The 21,855-nt window shown below is 42.0% G+C and overlaps 1 protein-coding gene across 1 annotated transcript in view; it reads right to left on the reverse strand.

Moving 5' to 3' along the window:
* The window catches only part of gabra3 (gamma-aminobutyric acid type A receptor subunit alpha3), a gene marked incomplete at its 3' end in the record, with an annotated part of 84,955 nt that overhangs the window by 37,279 nt on the left and 25,821 nt on the right, over positions 1-21,855 (reverse strand). Inside the window, exon 2 of the mRNA XM_083986602.1 lies at positions 21,204-21,313. Within this exon, the coding sequence (XP_083842728.1) occupies positions 21,204-21,292 (89 nt within the window). The 5' untranslated portion in view covers positions 21,293-21,313. The remainder of the gene's footprint in view (positions 1-21,203; positions 21,314-21,855) is intronic.

Here is a 21,855-nt window from a genome sequence, read left to right on the forward strand (position 1 = left end):
ATGAGTATATCGACATTTTTTGACAGCAGATGAGTTTGAAGAGTGTTTGTCATAGTATGAAACTTGCCTGTTTCAGAGGTGACTCACCGTGTTGTCAAATCAAGCAGGGCCATTAAAAAGACCATACTAATGATTATCCTGATGATGTCATATGTTTGAGGTTCATTATCTCCTCTGAGTCTGAGCTCTTTCACAACTCGGCTCACGATTTGCCCCCCATTGAATAGGGCACAGTTTGATATATTCAGGTTGTCAAATAGGTATCTGACTGTATAATTAAGCTCTGCCAAAAATATGTAGATGTAACAATGTCAGAAAAATTTGAAAGACATGCTCATTCTTAGCTTTTCAATCAGGTTTTCTTATCAAAAAGTGACAGGCGGGCATGTCTGAGCAGCTCAGACGCTCTGGAAACTCAGAACACAAAAAGCTCGGGGAAATGCCTGGGACTAGTTTAACTGCAATAGGTAATATCTCACTTAACATGAATCATATATCAAACAAAAACCCCTCTGTGGCCCCTCAGCCAGCACCAGTGGAGATTCAAAAATTAATGAGGAACCTTTAGTCCTCGAGAAACCATTCTAACGGCTGCTCCACACTATTATATCGACTTCACATAAACACTGTGCTTGTGTGCTGTGTCGCATCTGCGTGTTTTACCGAAGCACTCTCTGTCTTGCACACAGACACACACACACACACACACGCACACACACGCTAACCTCTTCCAGGATCAGCCAGCTGTTAAAATTCACTGATGGGGGACAAAGAAATGGGACATTCCCTTCTTTTGAATTTGAAATCACTTCTATTTAAACACATAGGTTGTATAATCATGCCGCCCACTTGTCTTACTTCATCAGTTCCCTTCATTATTCAGTCTCAATAGAGGCATACAATGCAAGACAAGAAAATAAGGAAAGGCAGAGCAGTCATTATGATAATCCTGGACTAGTTGCACGTAAAGAAAACACATCAGAAGAGAACAATCTGCGTCAACAACTGACTTTGTCAAACGTTTGTCTGGATTTTGCCACAGGGAGAATAATAAACAGAAAAGGTGTAAACAGAGAGGATGTAAAGACGAGCCCAATGCCACACAAAGCCCACCACTATACTCTTGTTTCGTTGTATGCTAAATTCATCTTCCTGCATTTGTAAAATATTAATATTGGTCATGAGTTTAGCATATAGATCATGTTCATTCTTAATAACTGTCAAGCTGTCTGATTGCATTATCCTGCACGGCCCCTGTGAAGTTTGAAGCTCCATGGTTGAAAGTGAATTTGGAGTATTTGATCATGAGATGAGTGGCACGTATTAACCAGTTATTGTGTGAGACAAGCACGGAAAGCTGTGATGATAAGCCCCCAGAGCTCAGATCAGTAAAATATAATAAACTCAAGTTTTTCTTTATTTTTTGTTAGTTTGCAAATAAAATGACAAAGATAACTTACTACATTTTCTGTACGTGACTGGTAGTTTTCACTGCTGGCGGGTTTAGGTGATTCAGCTCCTAGGTCCTGGTTTTGCCGTATGGTGACTCACCGTGGCCTCACTGAGACTATTACTGATAATGAGACTAGGCCATAATGTATGATCAGGGCTCCAGACTGTTTTACTCATAGCGGTGGAGCCTTTTACTGAACATTTTAGGAGCATGGACGGAACATTCAGGTGCACACCTTAAATCACACAAAATGACACAATTATAGGAGGAACAGAACAACGTCAATGGTTTGTTTTGCCATTGTTGACGTTGCAAGATGCAAGACGGCAAAACACAGCTAAAAATACTGTCAAAGTTTAAAAGAAAATGCATGTAATGACCATTTGGTTGCAGTCTGGAGTCTCGTATGATTAAAGAATAATGTCATCATTGTGGCTTTTCTTTTCCTAACATGATGAGAGAAAATGTCTGCAGAAGAGTTTTTATTCAAATTGAGCAGGTGTTTGAATATAATTGCTGGAAACACCTGTGTGGGCGTAAAGGACCTGTAATTTGACAATATGTGAGCACTGATTTGAAATGGGAGATAATTGTCTGCACAGTTTTATATTTATTTGACTTGTGAAGTCAACAGGAGATGTGGTCAGTACTGTAGGCTGGTGCCACTGACTGACTTCTGAGGCTCAGACAAATCCAGGATCTGTTGGACTAATCTGTCAACTCCTCAGTGTCTAGTCTGCTTGTCACACTGACGCATCATCTGCTGCTCTGCTGGCAACAAATATATCTCAAAAATATTCACGCTACGGGGAGAAAGCAAACTTCTCTGGGTTTTTTCTTCAACCTTTATACTATTTATTTTTTACTGGTTTATTCGCATCAAGTCCACACTGTCAGAGAAACTGACCAAAGTTTGACATCTCACAGCAGCTAAACTGACAACTCATGCTTCACTATTTGTGACAGGAAACCCACTGCAGCATCCACCAGCACCTCAGCTCAACACTGTGTACTACTCACTGCTCCATTAGGTCTAAGGCTGGTTGGCCTGGGATACAGATAGAAGAGGTTTTTGTTTTTTTGTTGGCACAGTTGTAAATATTTACACCCGGTCTCTGAAGTAAAAGTTTTGGGGCATCATTATTGCATAAAAAGGTTTAAGTTTGGTGTCAAAAGGTTATATTTTAGTGTGGTTATCAGATGCAGTACGGTATAAGGCAGCGTTGCAGTAAACACAGCAGTATGTTCACATTTGATATGATAGCACCAGCGCAGGGGATAAAAGTGGGATTATGTGTCCTGGAGCATATGGTCAATTAAACAACTTTTTCCTGTGTGCAAACAGACTTTGAACTTTTCTGGGGTTGAATTCTTTCTGAAGAAGAGACACGCCACACTTGGAAAAGAAAAAAAAAACTTTCTTAATTGGCCACGTTCTGTAGAAGTCATCTCTTCAATTAATTATTGCTTAGTCCCATTTCTTAAAGGCACCGGATTTACAACGCTCTTCAGCTGAAATGAAGTGTAGGTACTCCTTCTCTTTCCTCTCTCAAAGATGAGAGACAGAGCAAAGATTGCAAAACATATTCAGCTGTGCAGAAATGTACAATTTATTATTGCGTTCTGGTTTGTATGTATAGTCACTGTTGAGGATGTTTTGTGTGATGATTTTCACTGATTTTCGTGGATGCTGCTGCAGACCTTGAAGTGGCCAGACTCTGCTGTGCAGGATGTGTACAGGGTTGTGACTGTTGGCGTAAGAACAAGTGGGAAAAGACTTTGTGGGCTGGTGGGGAACAAATGTGTGTGGGCTGAGCAGGCTGAGTTAGTGGAACGGGCAAGTAATGAGTGAGTGGGCTGGCTCTTGTCCAAGGTTAACGTGCTGAACCAGCCTGACAGGTGAGGGATTGCTGGCTCGGCCGGGGGAAGGAGATGTAGCGGTGTGTGTGGTAGTGGGTCTCGCATGCAGGGGTGCACACGGGTGCCCGCCTCACGCCGAGGAAGGTGGAGCGAGCGAGCGGGGAAGCTGGGAAGCTGGAAAGGCGAGCGGTGATGAGAGCTGCTGGCGTAGCAGTTTATGAGATGAAGGGGCTTCATGAGCTGACAGAGTGACGGCAAATAGACTTGAGTGAGGAGGAATAATTGACCAAGTTACAGTTCAAGCGTGCTGTTGTGCGCAAATGTGTGTTTCATTCAGTGACTGGTTTGACTTGCGAGGTCAGTAGTTTTATCCCGCGGCTCCTGGATGTGGAATATTTGAAGAGGTTTGAGTAAATCCTCTGTGAACATACGGCAGAGCTGAAGAAAAGAGCGCCGAGGGGGGCAGAGGAGAGGTCAGCGCCGGAAAACTTGACCAATTAAGACCTGAGTGACAAACGGAGGTTTTAGCTGGTGACTGTTCTCCTCCGTCACCTGCACAGTGTAGCTACAGTCGACTTAAAGGTCCCATGAAATGGTATTAGTTCCTTAATGTGATGTATTTCCATTTAAAGGAGGATGGTGGGATGGGATATTAGACAGTGAGGGATCACATTAAGCTAATGGGCTTAGGCTGCTTCATTTGATAGAAGTCAAAAAGGTTGGATTCTTGAAAAGTTTGTGGTGACGACGTCGCCGCCGAAGCTGCACTTTTTTAGCAGGAGGTGGGAGCATCAAATTAGCTTTGACCCTCCAACACAGACACACACCTAAACAAACAGAGGCCATGCTGCGCTGTGTGTGAAAACACTCAGCCCCCTCATGCGTCTGGATGAAGCCAGTTCAGATACATAACAGGGGGGGAGCCAGTGAGGAGGGCTCTGGCAGGAATATACAGAATTATCTGGGGACAAAGTTGAACCTGCCTCAACTCTGAAACACAGCGAGCGAGACATCTGGCAACGCGCTGCTTTGACCAATCCAATGCATGCGATGCGAGCTCCCGTTTCTGGCAGACTTCATTTTGTAACATGAACACGGCATCAACTGTTTACACCCTGGAAAAAGGATATAATTGCCATTACGAGAAGCTGAGACTGTGTTTTGTGTTTCAGTGGTACTTGAAGCAGAGGCTGTTTGTTAAAGGGAAATGCATTGATTTTAATCTGGGTGTGTGTTTATAGGTGTTGGGTGTTACTACTACATATGTGGGACAGGTTGTATAAAGTCTTTTGTGGCTCCAGAGGGAGCAGCAGGCGATCTTATTAAAGCCCACAAAGATGTCACAGAGTCTGAGGACGACAGACTTGAAGAGTTTGGAGTTAGAAAGAAGTGAACTCACCAGACCTTCGTCTCCTCCTCCTCCTCCTTATCTCTGCATGACGCATGTGGCTTAAGACGACATTAGTCACTACCAGCACATCCTGAAACTCTGAACTGAACAGTTGCTTTTTTGAGTTGCATTCTGGGTAATGAAGGTGCCAGATTTGGACAAGAAAGAGGAATGTGTATCTCTGGCTCTGCTCCATCCACCTTGAGTCTGACAGTGTTATAGGTGAATATTGTCAAGGGCTCCAGACTAACATTTATTTTTTTACTAGGAGCACAGTGGCCTCTAACTTCAAATTTTAGTAGCGCAAGAAGAAAATTTAGGGGTGCACACTGTAAATCTACTTGCAAAGCAAATATTCATATTTCCTTTTCATTCATGATCCTCACACACATTGGCCTGACACCTGTAATGACAGATTCCTGATTCTTTGAGGCGCCTCTTCCTTGTTTCATCAGTGTTAAAGGGGACATATTATGTAAATAAGGCTCTTTAACATATATTTGGGTGTTTCTCTTAACTTCTGGCCCCCAAAATGTGAGAATTGACAAAAAAAACCCTGTAATGTGCAGGCTCCCTAGGTTGAAATCCATGTGGTTTTATGAGCTGTTCCCTCAGTTGTCTTCCAGTGATGTAACTAGGTTTCGAATTTGCATAATACCACCCCTACCTGGGACCGGTAGAAGGGGTGGGGCGGGGCAAGCAGTGGTTCATTTGCATTTAAAGGGACGGGCACTGAAACCAGCTGTTCTGAACAGGGCTGTTTTGAGAGTATGAAAAGAGCTGTGATGTTTGATCCTTGGGGTATTTTGACCAAAGCATGTCACAGATATGTCTTTAAGACACCTGGGAACTATTTTAATTTGTGGAATGGGGGCATAATATGTCTCCTTTAAAAAGAATACCCAGCAAATTTACTGGTTGCACATGTGCAAGTAGATTAAAAATTTACTTGTACTGTCTCAAATGTTGAGACGGTGCCATTGAGAGGCAGTCTGGAGCCTCGCTGTTGAAATGTGAAAAAGAGGAGAGAGAAGAAACAAACAGACTCTGTGATTCACTCCCGTCCCAACAAACTTTTAATCTATAAAAAAAGAAAAGAAAAAAGAATTGGCTGCTGCTGCTGCTCATACGTCTTCAACTCAAAGTGAGCACCTTAGGAAATGCGTGAACACCCTCACCCGATTCCCCCATCTCTCTCCAAGTGTGCGTCACCCCATCTGGAGTGATGGGTGTGCCGCGGATGACTGATAAGAATCCTGATATCCATCCACCACTAAAGTGCCCAGACGCACTCACTGAACTATCTTGTTGCCGAGTGCTGGGGGCGACTGAAATCGAATGGAGGAGATTAGTGAGGCTGTGCTGAGCTTTGTGGAGAAGATATATTGGAAGCTGATGACTTTTTCCTGACTGCATTTATGGGGGAGCTGGTTTATTTATTATATATGTGGCAACAAATATTTAATTCCATCTTCCTGTTAACTAAATCCCACAATGGGTGGAGAAGGCATCGATGGGAGAGGGAGTCTAATTAGCATGTTCTTGATTAGTAAATAGTACATTCCTAGCTTGAATTCATGCATGAGTTAACCTTTACAACACAACTAATCTTCCCTGCCAGATCCTCCCACTCACATCCTCCCAAAGTCTACCCACAGTATATTGATAATGTTATGCAGCAGCGCATTATGCAGTATATTGTCGGTTACCAAAGGGTGCCTTGTATCACTGAAAGCCTTTACAATATGACTGATTTTCTCTTTGTTTGCGTCTTTCTTCTGTCTTCCACTTGCCTGTGTTGGGAAGATAATATGTACAGGAGAGAAAGGGTGGGAGCGTGTGGGAGCCGGGAATCTCGTATCTGCTAACATACAATAGCTTAGGCTGACTCCAGGGACAAGAGCCTCGTCTACAGTCGCTCAACTAGGACAAAATTTCTCTTGTTTCCTCTTTCATCCACTTTGCTTTAAGAATTTGAGGGGAGTTGCCCTGAAAACTTGAATTTGTGGAAAGTAGAACTAGTAGTGTAATGAAATGTGAAAGCACTTTAAAATTTAAAAAGTATATAGAGTGGGTTTCAAAATGCCTTAACCACTGAGGACTGTGATATCTCGATAAAAACAAAAGAAGTTAATTTTAGCCATGCAGCTCTATATCTCTACAAGTAAGATGGACTCTCAAACATTCATGGTACCAAATGCTGCGATTTTAGCTCCCCCTGACTTATTCTCTTGTGCTGCCATGTGGTTTCCTTATTTTTGATTTTCTTATGAATATTTCATTGACGTTCGGGTGCATGGCATGAAAATTACGGATGTTTCAGCATGACCTGTCATTTTAGACACCTGCTTACCATTAGCATGCTAGCACTGGCCTCACGATTAAATTCAATTATGACTCGCCAGTCTACGATTTGGTTCGTTTCGATTATACAATGCCATTTTGATGCATCACATCCTCAATTTTCCATGTTGCCACACATGGCTTTTTCATTGTTAAACAAAAATAGTCAGGTAAATATGATAACTTTATTTACGTAAAATAAAATAGAACATATCATTTAAATGCATTTCCACAATACAGAAGCTTCCTTGGAGTCTGAAGAGCCAAAGAAAAAGAAAAGGCCTAGCCTACTTAAAGGTGCACTTGTTAATTTCTAAAAAACGAAAAGTAAATCTTGGCATTGTTCCTTCAAATAAAAATAAATCTCTGTCACTGTATGTGAACAACATTATCAATCATCACTTGAATGAATTATTTGAATTTAAAAACTGTTTATGTGACATAACATCGACTCAGCATCATCCCATTAAGAATCTCGATGCATCTTTAAAACAGCTAGTTTTGTTTGATATGACATCACTAAGCTGTAGCGTATACAGTGTATACACGATATCCACTGGAGCTGGAGCTGTACATTTCTCACTCCACCATCAATACGTTTTTCTCCTCTACCTTCCTCCAGCTTCTCCTGTGGGATCCCCAGGCAATCCCCTGCCAGCTGGGCTGGAATCTCTCCAGCATGTTCTGGGTCGGCCCCCCGGGTTTTTCCCCCCAGTTGGCCGGGCCTGGCACGCTTCCTAAGTCAGGCACCTGGGGGACATTTTTAGAAAATGCCTGAACCACCTCCACTGGACACACTTCCTAATGCGTGTTTGCACTAGATGCCAAGTTAGCATGTGTCTGCTGGGAGCAACACTTAAGAGTGCTGACTGCTTCTATCCACTGCATTGACTCGAGAACAAACTTACAAATTTCAGATGTTGCCAAGAGATTTGCATCGGCTTTAGTGTTCAAAGCAAAGCTGAAGCCCTTTCAACTGGGGAAAAGGTTTTCAATAGTTGGTCAGCAGGAGTAACGGCCACAGCCGGCACTTCCTCCCCTGCATATGTTTAACACTTCCAGTCAGAACAAGAGGTGGAAGCCACTTGGGGGCCCGGGCCATTGATCACCACTGGCAGCCAAAAGTCGGAGACGGTGTTTAACGTGCAGCACAGTCTGCTCAGACAGTGGAACAAGCAGAGGAAAATAAAATCAATTGGAAAATGTAAATTTCCAGCTGCTGCCACCAACAAATCGTCTAACACTGCTGTGCTTTACTCTGTACTTGATGATGTTAAGGAGCAAAAAGATGCTATCTTCCTGGAAGTTGACTCAATAATTGCTTTGCAGCCTCAGCTCCGCATAGAAGTTTTGTTTGGTGAAGTTATTGAAATGTGTGTTTATGCGTACGTGTGTGTGTGTGTCTGTACGTGTGTGTGTGTGTGTGTGTGTGTGTCTGTGCATATGACATTTCTGTCATCCACTGAGAAGTCCCACAAGTGAGATGAATCTACTCAAATGTCAAGCTGTTTTTAAACGTACAGCATCATTTACTGCATATTCTTCCATCTTTAGTTGAACAACACTGGTCTGGTCCATCCTCTTTTCATTCAGCACACACACATCCTGTCTACTCCTCCCACACACACGGTCTCAATTCCCCAGTCCATCGCTGTAAAAGCCTCTGCCTTACTTGATCTTGGATTTTAACAGTTTTCGCCTCTCTTGTTGTCCTTGATCTTTAACTAGCTTTAATTCACTTCCATGACAACCAAGGTCAGAGGGAGGCCAGAGGAATGTCTGTGCACAGACTGCTCAGACTGCAAACAGGAGCCTCACCTGTCATCTTAAAGGCTTTAAGGTCCATATAAAGCAGGAAAATGGGAGAAATGTTATTTCAGAAATAATGAGAGCCATGTCAGCTAAGTTCAGACTCCCCATCCCAACATTTTAAACAATTATTTCAGTGTTCGCATAGTTTAATACAGACTTGACTCAACAGGGAGATCTAAATCAAGATCAAGGTGTTACTATAATTAATTCTTAGATATTTTCATATTTCATATTGAGTAACGGATCCATTTTAAGAAATCATGTGATGGTGACAAAGGACATACATTTTTAAGAAGGAAACAGATGTTTAAAAACAACCCAGCACCGAATGAATTGTGCTGGATAGAACAACACCCTCCCTGCAGCAGCAGGAAATTATCTCGCAAAGATATGATCTGAAATGTGTGATAGCAACGTTTTGTGACATCAGCCTACTTTCTGAGGTGTTTCTAGAAGAAAGCCACGGGCCGTCGGTGTCGCACGCAAAGCTGCTGCTATCTACAGGGTTTACTGTACAAAGGTGCAATCACCAGCATCAGCAGCAATGAAGAGATCATTTATAACTGTAAGCACGCTTCAGTGCACGCCGCGATATGGAGAGCTGTAAAAGCTGACTTCTTAAAAAGATGCTGTTATTTTTCATGAAGGGTGGCAGGACTCATAGACGAGTTCATATGGTAAATAATTTCCCATAGAGCCCCAGGAAGGCTAGATTAAAAACAACTAAAGAGCTGATGATGTTGGAGCTGACATCCCCCCCTTCCCAATTCAAAATCTCATTACAATTTTCCAGGAATACAGAGTTATTACAGCTGCGGGATGGGGGCAAACAGAATCTAATATATCATATAGGACTGTACTGAGTTTATTGTAACAGGTCTGCACATAAATCCTGCTGGCTGCACAGGCCAATGACACACTCCATGTAATTCTTAACCCGAGAGTGTCGTTGTGCTTCTTTTTACACGGTTTAAATTGCCTTGATTTAGTGGTCGTGAAGCCACAGGTAAAGGGCACATACAGGTTTTTACAGCCAACATATGTATCCCCATCTGGCTGGGGAGCGTATGTCACAGCACTCCTGTCCTTTTTGTGGCACAAAAAGCTGAAAACACTGAACCTCCTCTTTCTCATTACTGGCATCCTTGACAAGCGGTGTTATCCCTTCATCGTTTTCCGTCTCGGTGACACATGTTCCCTCCTCTCATCCCTGATCGCTATCCTCCTTTCAACTTGATTTCTCTCCTTTCTTTTTTTTTTATGCTGACTCCAGTAGAAATGTCTCCTTTTTTCAGCCAATGAGCAGGTGTAAATTTACTCCCTCCTATTGAGCCGGTGCATATTACTCACAGGCATAGTGTCACGTATCAGGATGAAGTGGTTTTCTCAATTAATAAATAAGCAGGTAAATGTGCACCTTCTTTTTCGTAGTAAACACTCACTGGTTTACATAAAATCTCCCATCGCTCATTCAGTGTGAAGTGTTGTCAGAATAGCCTCTGCAGTAAAAGCCTCTCAGTGGTGACCTGTGTCAGTCACAGCAGCACGCCAACCACAGCGTGACACAGAGGACGTTCAGATGACCTTCCACACACAGCAACACATCTGCAGCATAAGACCAAAGGAAGGGACCGTTACAATGGAAACATAAGCTTCAATACGACTTTAAAGAGACGCAGAGGAGTTTGCTTTTGGTTATAACAGACTCTCATATTAATGTGGATGAATCTATGTTACCCACTTGTTAATGGGTCCATTTTCAATAAATACCGTATATCGTTTTGTCTTTATAGTTATTTTGATATTATTATTTGTGGTCGACTCGCCCAGCATTTCCTAGTTTTGGATTCCCGGAAGCTGCATGGCGGGTTATGGGAATAACGCCGCCGAATCGCTAGTTGGCATCGTTTATGGTTGGAACTACAACGGTATCTGATCGTCTTTGAACCTCCGACTTTCATTCTTGATTAATGAAAACATTCTTGGCAAATGTTTTCGCTTTCTTGTGCCGGTCCAAGAATTTCACCGTGTGCGCAGAGGCCCATGGGAAATGTAGGTGAAAACACTTCGCTTTCTGAAACTCCTCGTAGTCCATTTTTAAAAATGTCAACTGTAAATTTATGACAACAAAAGATATTTGTTGGGAAGAAAAAGAAGATTATAAGCATGTGTTGTTTTGCTAATGTGACATCCAAATATCCAAAAAATACTGAAAAATGACAGAAAGCCTCGAAACCTAAAGGTCGTGTTTTTAAACTCCTTGTTTTGGTCGACCAAGATATTAATTTCATTCATTAAGAAAAGCAGAAATCTTTCACCATTGAGTTCAGTTTTTGAAGGGCATGAGTGAGCAAATGGATAGAAATGCCACATCTGAAAGTAACAGGTACCAGAACTGGATTAATGAGGCACAGAAAATCCAGGAATGGGCCCAGTGAACCATAAACCATGGATTAACTGGCATATTAGCTTTCCCACACCTGGGATACAGGCAAAAGCTTCCAGGCAACAGAGTAATCACTCCTGGAAAGACATCGCACCTCCACTGGTGGTAGGTGAGGGTGAAAGATCAACAGGTACAGCACAAGCTGTGAAGGAAGGAGGTGCTATCACAAGTCTAACAGCAGCACTGTTGGCTCCCCAATCTGCTGTCTTCTTTATGAACAAGAAACAATGGCTTCCTGCTGCACGATTTCAATGCAACAATCAATGCATTATAGAGAAATGTGTTTTAACACAAGTGGCCTAAGTGAATTAGCCATGATGAATACCGGGCCTGTACTGTGAACACATTATCTTGCCAATGTATACAGCTGTGAATCATTTAACAAGAGTAATCCATAAAAGACACACGTCATCGCCCCCATGGCTAATCACCGCACTGCACCCGACACCAGAGCAGCCAATGACACACACACGCACCCATTTTTTTTTCTTTTATGTCAGCTCCGTCATCTTTTGTCCTTGGTCGACGAGCTTAAGTGCCAACTGCCCCAAAATAACAGCATAATAAATCTTTTCTCTCTCGTGTTGGACCCTTATGATAATATGACAGGAATAAATGTTGCTGCTACCGGCTGAACAGACAAGGTAGTAAAACTGTCCTGAGTTTATGTTTGGAAAATTGGACATTCATGTAACTTTTATTAACACCACGCTTCCCTTAAGAGGACTGGTATGTGGATAAAGATAAGCGTAAAATAATCAATTAGGACACTATCTTTTTTCTTCCTTTGTCTTGTACTGTGTAGTCATTTTTCATGCAGCCTCTCTGTTGACTGGAGAACAAATAAATACCCTGGGATTCCTCCGTTTCCTCTCACACTCAGCTTGAGGGTCTGCTAGTGATTTTTTTTTTTTTTTTTTTAAGGGAGAGGTGAAGTCGGCTCAGTTGATTAGATTTCAAACACTGCAGTGTATGTGGTATACTGCCTTTTAATTAACACTGCGCCCTGTTAAGCCTAAGTTCACTGGAGGGAAAAGCTATAGCTACTGTTAATAATTCAAGTTCCTCTCAACATGCAGCGAAATGCAAAACAGCTTCTTCTGTCCGGTTGATTTCTGAAACAATACTTGACCAGTAATTGGCCTCTGTCTCTGACAATTTAAGTTTCTGACATGAAACCATATGGGTTCCTTTGCCTATCTAAAACATATCAGATAAAACAAGATGCATTCATGTGTTCTTGGCAGATGGCTGGACTTGATGTTTAAATCCATTTTGGTTAGCGTAATGTCGGTCTCAGACACCATCTGACTGTTTGGACAAAAATTTCCATTATCCACAACACACAGTCTGGAATACCTTTGCGAAAGGATTAAAGAAACATCTAGTATTTTCAATTATAGGTTATTATTGGTCCTTTTGACAATATGAAAGAAATGTTTGAGTCATCTCTAATTGTTCAGGAATTTATGACGATATACGACCAGAGAAATGTTTACTTAAGAGACAAGCTGTCTCTGTCCTCGCTCTGGCAGAAACTTTACATTTCTCACAGTAGACCTTTTGAGAAGTGATTGCCTGTGCAGTGCTTGCATCTCTGTCAGGTTTGCCATGTTAGGCAGTGGTCGGTGCCATCCTTTCTCACATCAGGAGGCGCACGAGAGGGGAAGACTAGAGTTTGGCCTTTAACCGCGGGGCTTTGCATCCCTTTTTTACGCGGCTTGTGGTCGTCGTTAAGACAGTTTCTGTCCTTGTTAGGTCCAGAGATGGACTCAACATTTTCTCCAGTGGACATGTGAGAAGTGATTGTCTGTGCAGTGCTTGCATCTCTGTCAGGTTTGCCATGTTGGGCGCTGCTCAGTGCCACCGTTTCTCACATCAGGAGGCGCACTAGTCAAGTCAATTTTATTTACGTAAGGCCAAATTATAAGCGACGTTATCAGAGGGCATTCAAGAGTCTAGAGTCTTTGACATCGTGTTTACAGAGACCCAACATTTCCTCATGATCAAGTACATACAGGAACGCTTGGAACGCTGGCCTTTCACAGGGAGCTGTGTCCACTTCTGGAGACGGCCGTGACCTGCCACACTTGATTTTGCCCTTTCATTCTTGTGACGGAGGTGCCGGCAGAAACCTGAAACACTTGCAGGGTCATGGGCTTCATTCAGGGCTCCAGTTTCTCCTGTTGAGGTTTCATACACTGTGACAGTGTTCCAGCAAATGTACATGTACCAGTCTCCGGATGTGAGGCTGAACTCCAGTGTTGAGTGCAGACAGCACAGTAAACACCTCTATGTATGAACAGTGGCTGGTCTGGGGACCATTATGTGTTTTTGGATTTTAGATCCCAGCGTTTCACATTTCCCACTGGTTTAGAAAGAAGAAAGCAGGTTCACAGCTTTGTTGTCACATCTTACAGTGATATTGTTGACCTGGTTTACTCTAAAATCCCATGACCCTTTTCCTTTAAAAAAAAGAAAAAAATGTTCATCCATCCTACTGCAGTCTTTCGTTTGCACTGTGCCTATGTGGTGGATTCCTCTTCCCTTGTTTCACCAGTCAAACCGAAGTAAAATAGTTTTCTGTTTCTCTCTGTCTGAATTTTCTGCGCCTTGAAAAACATCAATATTATATAGAAAACCACTTCGTCTATCACTTGGATGTGAGGTTTTGCTGAAATATAGACACGTAGATGAGATTTTCCCTTGAAATGCACCATAATTTTATTGACTACATGACATTGTCGAGGGGTTTATACAAAAAATATGTCGCGGCAGTGTTTTTTAATCATGCCCTGAGGTTCTTTCTTCGAGTCATCAGACACATCATGATGTGATGTCTCCAGATTGGTTTCTGTAAACTGCTGACACTGATTCTCTTTCAGGATAACCTCTATCTGTGGGGTGCTTTGTCTTCATCTCCCAATAAACCCATGCATTAATCATCTCTTCTAACCACATGTGCATATGAGTATAGCCCAAAAGTTGCTCAGTTTCTTTGGCAGTTGTTTTTTTACTGACTGGCTTGTTGTTGTGTTTCTCTTCTTTGCTGTAGCATTTCATAAGCGCCGAGCTGTTGCACACAATCCATGTACAACGTCCGGCTTCTCCGGTTGTCTGAGGCTTTCTCATCTTGTTCATCAACTTCAGCAGCTGGAGTTTCACATTGTCCTCTTCTCCACCTGTGTTCTTTCCGTTTCACTTTGCCCTTTGCCGACTGCTTTGTTGTCGAGTCCTGTGTTGTTGTTGTTGGACCCTGTATCTCCGCTCTAGTGAGGTCAACACTTTCATCTCTCATCCATTTCATCCTGACTCTCATCCAGACGTTTCGACCGAAGCCTTTTTCAATGTGGACACATTGAAAAAAACATCGGTCGAAACGTCTGTGCTTGGCCTACCTGTCCTGTAATAAAATTTGTCAAAGGGATCGTGAGTGTGCTGCCTTTCCTCCCCTTTTGTTTGTGCTGTAGCCGTGAACCGCCTAAAATTTAGTGCTCGCTTCTCCCTCTTTTTTTAAATCTATACTGGTACCAACATGTATTTCGATACTTTTCACAACACAACTAACACTAGAAATGTCATTATTGACTTTATTTTAATAGAAAATATATCAAGATAGAGAAAGGGACCATTTTAAAATTTATCGTAAATCAGCGTGTCTACAAAAACGTTCATTCTACTCAAACACCTATAATTTATTTAAACCAGAGAAAGTGGTAATTGCAATGCAGCTTCAATTTCTTTCCAGAGCTACTTTTGTGGAGAGTGAAGGCATTTCATGCTTTTAGCACTGAATGTGGCTTTTTTTAATGGGTGTATAAGTTATTACCTGTCGTTCTCTGAACTCCTTGTGCAGGTCTTGGTGCTTGTCCTTCAAGTGTTTTGCCAAGTTGGAAGTGTTTCCACCCTTGGCCAGACATGTTTTGTAACACCGTTTGCACAGTGGTGCTTCGGTGTTAATGGCTTCACCGTGCTCATTTGTTTTAAAGCCATCGTAATTCCATAATAGCACTTGGCGCACCTGGTTTATCTACCTGCACATTCACCTTGCTATGAAATAATAACGAAACGTTACGAGACGAGTTGTTTTGGAGGCAAATGCAGAGACTGCTTGCCGAAAAACTGCCCCCGACAGAAACGCGCATCAGCAGTTTTGCATGAATTTACCTCTAAAACGACTCTGTCTCATAACGTTCTGTTATTATCTCATAGCGTGGTGAATGTGCAGGTCACAACTTGTCCACCAGAGCGTTTTGGAGTTGTTGGATTGTGTATTTGATGAGTTTGATGAGGGAAACCAAGAAATCCCATTAGCCTCCGTAGTGTAGCTCGCGGCCTTTAAGCCATTATTTTCCTTTAAAAGACAATGATTACAAGATTGCTATTGGACAGTGATTAGAGGGATGATGAGATACGATGTATAAGTGATTGTAAGTTGGTTTTATACAATAAAATGATATTGAATTACTGTCATTATAGTCAAGTGAAGGCAGCCATTTTGGACATGTCGCTGTCTGCACTGATAAACACCAGAAGATGTCAAGATTTCAGAAACGAGGTTTAGGAATCGTTTTTCATGATTAAGGGATAAATGGTGAGATCAGGCTTTATCCAGAAGCTGCTTCACAAGACCTTGCTACCTTGGCCTCGTGCTCAGTTTGTGCTCATCTAGCTTTCAGACTGCGTCCTCCTGTTCGAGCACAAGCTGCAAATGAGCTGCATTAATACTTTGGCTCATGAGCCACCAACCCAAACATTGGCCAGTAGTTAGGAAGGATCAGCATCAAGAATTAATGGAGTCAACAAAGGGTAATTACTCATCACTTGTTATTAACATTTTTACAGTAGTGATATTACAAGTCTTAATTGTGCCAGTAGTTGATCAGCTGTTGAGCTGAGCTGTGTAGTTTCTTGGAGAGAGCCAACTATCTTGACTCCACCAAACACTTGATTTCTAAAAACACAGGCTGGAGAATCATAACCGTCCTCCCTCTAGGAATTATTAAATTGTCTGTTCCCCAAAAAGCTATTTGATAAACTGCCAAAGAAGTCTGACACATTTTTTTTTGGTTGTTAAAATATGCAATACAGCTGGTTTGTGTGATATTGAATTCTTTATTACTGAACAGCTTTTGCATCTTCATATTTTATGATTAAACTTTTTTGCAACTGTTGTTTTTCGGTGCATGATTGGGGGGGGAATGCGGGTGGTCTTCCTGCAGGCGGCAACTCTTTCACCAGAAAACAAGCTGCGTGTCTGCGAGCAGCAGAAAATGTTGATTCAGTCAGCAATCGAAGAAACTGCTCACCTGCTCGCAATAGGAAATGACTGTGGGACATGCACTTAGTTACCAGTTAAATACAAGTAATGACAAGCAGGTGTTTATTTGCCAACAGTAGCCCCGATTTTATATGTTTCACTGGATGAAATGACAGTTTTAACCTACTTTTCTATTGATTTATTTGGGCATTTGGCCTTTAAACATTACAAACACTTTGAACGTTGTACAAATGGACTCAAAGGCATAGTAAGTGTAGTCTGAGTTGGACAACCTGTTTATCTACAGCTTTGCTTCAGGCCTCATTTTTAAAATGAGTTGGGGGTGGACGTTGCTGGTTGGAGAACAGGCCTGAACTGAGATGAACGTGTTTTATAACGATGCTTGATGGAAAAAGAGATGGGGTCATTTCCTCAAAAAAAAAGAAAAGAAAAAAGTTGATGCTATGATAAAACAACAAGCTGCCCAATTAAAATAAAATTGTTTCATGTAGTAGTCGCTGTATGTCGAGGGTTCAGACATTAGCTCAGCAATTGTGTGTTTCCAAAATTGGATGGTCTGCATCAGCTGTGCAGACACCTTCTGGGAAATCCTTTCCTGTTTCTGTTTGATTCATGCCTGCTGGGGCATGTCTGCTAATTGGTACTTTGAAGATCATTGACCAGATGCTCGCCATATCAATAGGAAATTGAATGAAACTAATTAGGGCACAGATCAATGAAAGTTTTAAAAGAATTTGGGATGATGGAAGGACACTGGGTTCACATGAAACTCCTGTTGCTGCTCACAAACTTTATGTGCTTTCTCTGGGAAACCAGGCTGTTGTAGTTACTTGATTTACCAGTTACTCCATAAGCCGAATATTGACAGGAACTCAGGGTGATTAGAAAATAGATCAATAATACTTCAACAGGATTAAGAAGTCAGGCATCGGTTCTAATTTTACTCACAAGATGTGATAGCACAGGAGACCCAGGTTTCCCAGATGCTTCACAGAGCTCTGGTTCAACAAATCCACTTTCAGCCTTTTACTGAAACCACTTATTGTGAGTGAAAACCAAGTGAAGGTTGAATTAATCACCCAAACCATGTATTTTAATAAGCATCTATTACATCTCACAGAGCAGTTGGTTTGTGGCTCCACTTTGACCGACTGTACTAATCGTTAATTGTGTGTGTGTGTGTGTGTGTGTGTGTGTGTGTGTGTGTGTGTGTGTGCAATTATCCAACGCTACTGATGAAAGTAACAGATACAGATTTTATGGTGCACCGTGACCTTCACCGGTTCCGTCAGTGAGCAAAATATCCGACAAATGAAAAGTAAAGCCAGAGGCATGTATTGACTGATAATTTCTGACTTGACATTATTTACACCCAGCGAACCTTTGACTTCCTTTTCTTTTGACTCCGAGTAGAGACTGTTCGCCTGGTCGTTCAATCAGCAAAGTGGTTCAGCCATGAATACATTACCCTTGTCTGGACCTGTGACACATTAACCTTGACAACATTGCCGAAACAGAATGTTATCTGTTGACCAGGTCGCATCTCAAAGTGATGCCCCTCTCTGCCACACTGTGAATAATTCATGTGAGGAGGCGTGAGCGAACGAGCGAGCGGAGGCTGGGCAGCTTCAGAGCCAATCCATAGGCAAAGTGTACATATAGGCCTCTCGCCCCTTATAGCTATTGATTATATGCCACGTTAGCCGGCAGCTTGGCAAGAGATTACAAACAAAATAGACAACAAGACGGCCTGGCTGCCCATTCTTGTTAAGTGTTGATTGGAGAGAAGGAAGGTCGGGCGTTGGATGGATGGATGGCGAGCTGAAGGAATGAAAGACACTTGCCAGATGGGAATAAACAGAGCCTTCTCATTCATATGTAATACATGGATTCATGGGGAATAATAGCTTAATCATGCCCCGTCTTTCAGTGTGCGGGTATTGAGGAAATTTGGTGATGTGCAGAATGACAGACCCTTATATAGAGGATTTGTCTGTTATACCTTAATCCATTAGGAAAGTCTCCTGCCTCAACTGTAGCAAAGCCGATTTGGAGCCTGCCGATAGCATCAGTGGGCATCAGGGAGACAGTTCTCAGAGAGAAACAGCTCTGCTGATACTTAGATATTCTGCATGCTAACGCTCTTATTTCCAACCTTCAGCAACTTGAACTTTGATGGAAATTTTAAGAGAACCTTAATTTTTGTTCCAAGTTTTCACATCTCTTGAGAGGCGACAGATTAAAAAAAATGTCTTCCTCAATTCAGCTACTGTGAAGCCTCATTTACAGTAGCATAAGTTAAACTGAATGAAACGTGTTGGGTGAAGGCACTTTGCATATGTGCACTACATCATGTCTCAAGTAATTGCAGAAAGATTAACATTTGGGAAAATCCTTGTCACTTGCTGTGTTAGGTCCATGCATAATGAATTGCACCAACGGTTTGAGCCTTGCTGGAACGGATATGGCGACAATTTTCTGTCCCTCAATATGTCAAAATGTCATAGATTTCCATTATTAACTGCTGCTCTCATCACATCTAATGATTTTCCATATTTTTATTCATTAATATCCAGAATACTAATGTCATTAATTCTATCTTCAATCTCCTTCTCTGGCCCCAGCTGAAAAATCAAACCAAGGTCAGGCTAATTTAATTTGTTTTATTCTTTTTGGAAAGACTTATGATCTTTACCCAGAGTTTATTGAGCTTATCCCTGTTTCTTTTTTTGTTTTATATTTATTCACATTGGCAGCATGAGTCACATGTTGAATTCGCTGTTAGCAGCTTGTAACTGCTATCACTGGATTACATTAATGCTGACAATAATTATAAATATGAATATTCTCAGGCATGTTTTGGGGTTATAAGGAATACCTTATTTAATCATCGTGAGTTGCACTGGCTTTGAAAATGTGTGTATTATGCGTGTTATATGACTGAGTTATAAGGAAAACATTTTGATGCAAATTGCTGCTCACCATCTCTCCCTCTTCATACCCATCCAACTCTCGCCCACCTGCGGAGGCGTGCCTCACGCTTTGCAAACCCTCTAATCTAGACGGATAGATGCCGACACCTGAACATTACTCCTCGTTTTACAAAAACCATGGACAGTAATATGCTACTACAACAACAACCTCTGCTCCTCTGGGAAAGCTTCCTAAAAAAACTTTGGGATGTGGCTTCAGGGATTTTCTCCCAAGAGCATTAGTGAGGCTGGCTGCTGATGTTGGGTGACAGGGTTGTCGCTTTTTATTTGCAATATTAACATCTGTTCAAACATGTGGGGAGGGGAATAAATATTCACACTGTAATGACCTGTTTTGAATTCAAGATTTAGAGTCTGTGAGCAGAGCAGGCTGAAATATATACGGTGTATGTTGTAGCATTAAGATTTCCTTTCTCTGGAACACAAACAGTCCCCTGGATTACCGTATGTGGACCATGGGTGTCAAAACAGGTGAACTATAAACACTGTGTTCCTACATGGAAAAATTGCATTAAGGCTAGATCCAGAATCCTTGTCAAGTTTGGCCCTGCACCTTCTCCTGGCCAAACATTTCTATTTAATATATGTAATTACAAGCGCTGTGTGCTCCTAATAAGCAAGGAGAGCCAAATGGCACAATGACAAAGCAAACTGGGCTAATCCCTGTCACACTGTTCTGATTTCCTTCCCCGGCCTGCTTTCTTCCAGGTTGGGTGAGCTCTTTTCCTAGCGTGCAAAATCTTAAAGTGATTTACACACCGCCACATCTCGCTGCCATGACATCTTACCTTATCAACAATGCTAACATGGCAACCTGCGCAATCTCTTCGTTTTGAAATTACAAGGAGTGTGATTCGAATGACTTCAAGACACGCTGGAGCTTCGTTTTTTCGCTGACTCCAATACACATACACACACACACACCTACAGACTCGCACTGGCACTCACTGGAAAATGTGCACAGGATGCAGGAGTGAAAATGCTGTGAATGGGCAATCATAGTTGTAGTGTGCTGCACAATGCAAATTACTTCAGCAGTCAGTGAAATTTACACCTGTGCAGGGGGAGAGCACAAACATTTAGATGGGAGGATAAACTCACTTTACGTTGTGATGATGATACTCTTCCTCTTTCTAATTTGGGAACGAGGTGGCACTGGGTCTATTTTAATCCTCGTCCAAAAGTGTGAAAGTCAAAACACTGTCCGGAGACTTTTTCCCTCCAAAATCAATCTTATATACTATTACTACTTCTGGCGATGCTACAGTTTTTCCAGGAACCATTATCGTGGTGTCGGTTGTTTCATTTGACAAACTGACAGTCACAGCTGGGACCGTCTCACTGTGTAATAACAAAAAACAAGTGTGGCTTTTGGCCCCTGCTTAAAATATAGATGATCTTTTGCTTCTAATGGTGCCGGTTAGATTACAATGTCTGCTGCGGCAGTGAGCCTGATTAATGCCGGTATTATACACAGCACATCAGCACAACGTCAACAGCCGAGTCGGAGCCGAGGGGAGTGAAACGGGGGTTGATGATGGGACGACAGCAAATATCCATCGGAGGAAAAGAGAAGCATGGTGAGAGAGTGAGAGAGATTACAGTGTCAGTGTCAGTTGTGGTACCTGGCTTGAGGAAGGATGTTGAGGAGCAGGAAAAACCACATCCACAAGCCCAAGTCTTGCGATTTGGGCTTCCAAAGTGCAGCAGCCATGTTGGTTCAGACAGAAGACCCCTGTAGAAACAACAGAAGAGTTAACAACCAATGGCTCATAAGTGGTCTGACACATATTGGTATATAAGAGGATGTCAAATAATAATCAACTTTATTTCTAATCATTCATTTTAAGCCTCAAGCTGCCTGTTGTTTATCTGCTTTATATCTTTAATTTTTATTATCGATTGTCTTCGTTTGGTCTTAAACTGATGCTCTGACATTTTTACACCCAATGGCATGCGCCTCTCAAATACATAATACTGTGGCTTTTTTATGAGGTGACATTAATCAAGAGGTTGTTTACATCATCATCATCATGTAAAACATCTGTGGAAAGAAAATCGATTCGCTGGGAGGGAGGGTCTTTTATTTTTTTTCCCCTTGACATTTATTATATAAAAAAGGGGTCAAATGGTTTCATCAACATGGTTTGTTGTTTCTGTGCCAGGGGTCACACGATAAAGGTGCATTTGACCTTATACAGAGGACAACGCTGCTGCTCTGTCTGCTTTTATTGTCCTCATTACAACCGTCTATTAAGAAGGAGCAGTATGGACGTA

Source organism: Trachurus trachurus, assembly GCF_905171665.1.
Source record: "Trachurus trachurus genome assembly, chromosome: 14".
Taxonomy (NCBI): Eukaryota; Metazoa; Chordata; class Actinopteri; order Carangiformes; family Carangidae; genus Trachurus; species Trachurus trachurus.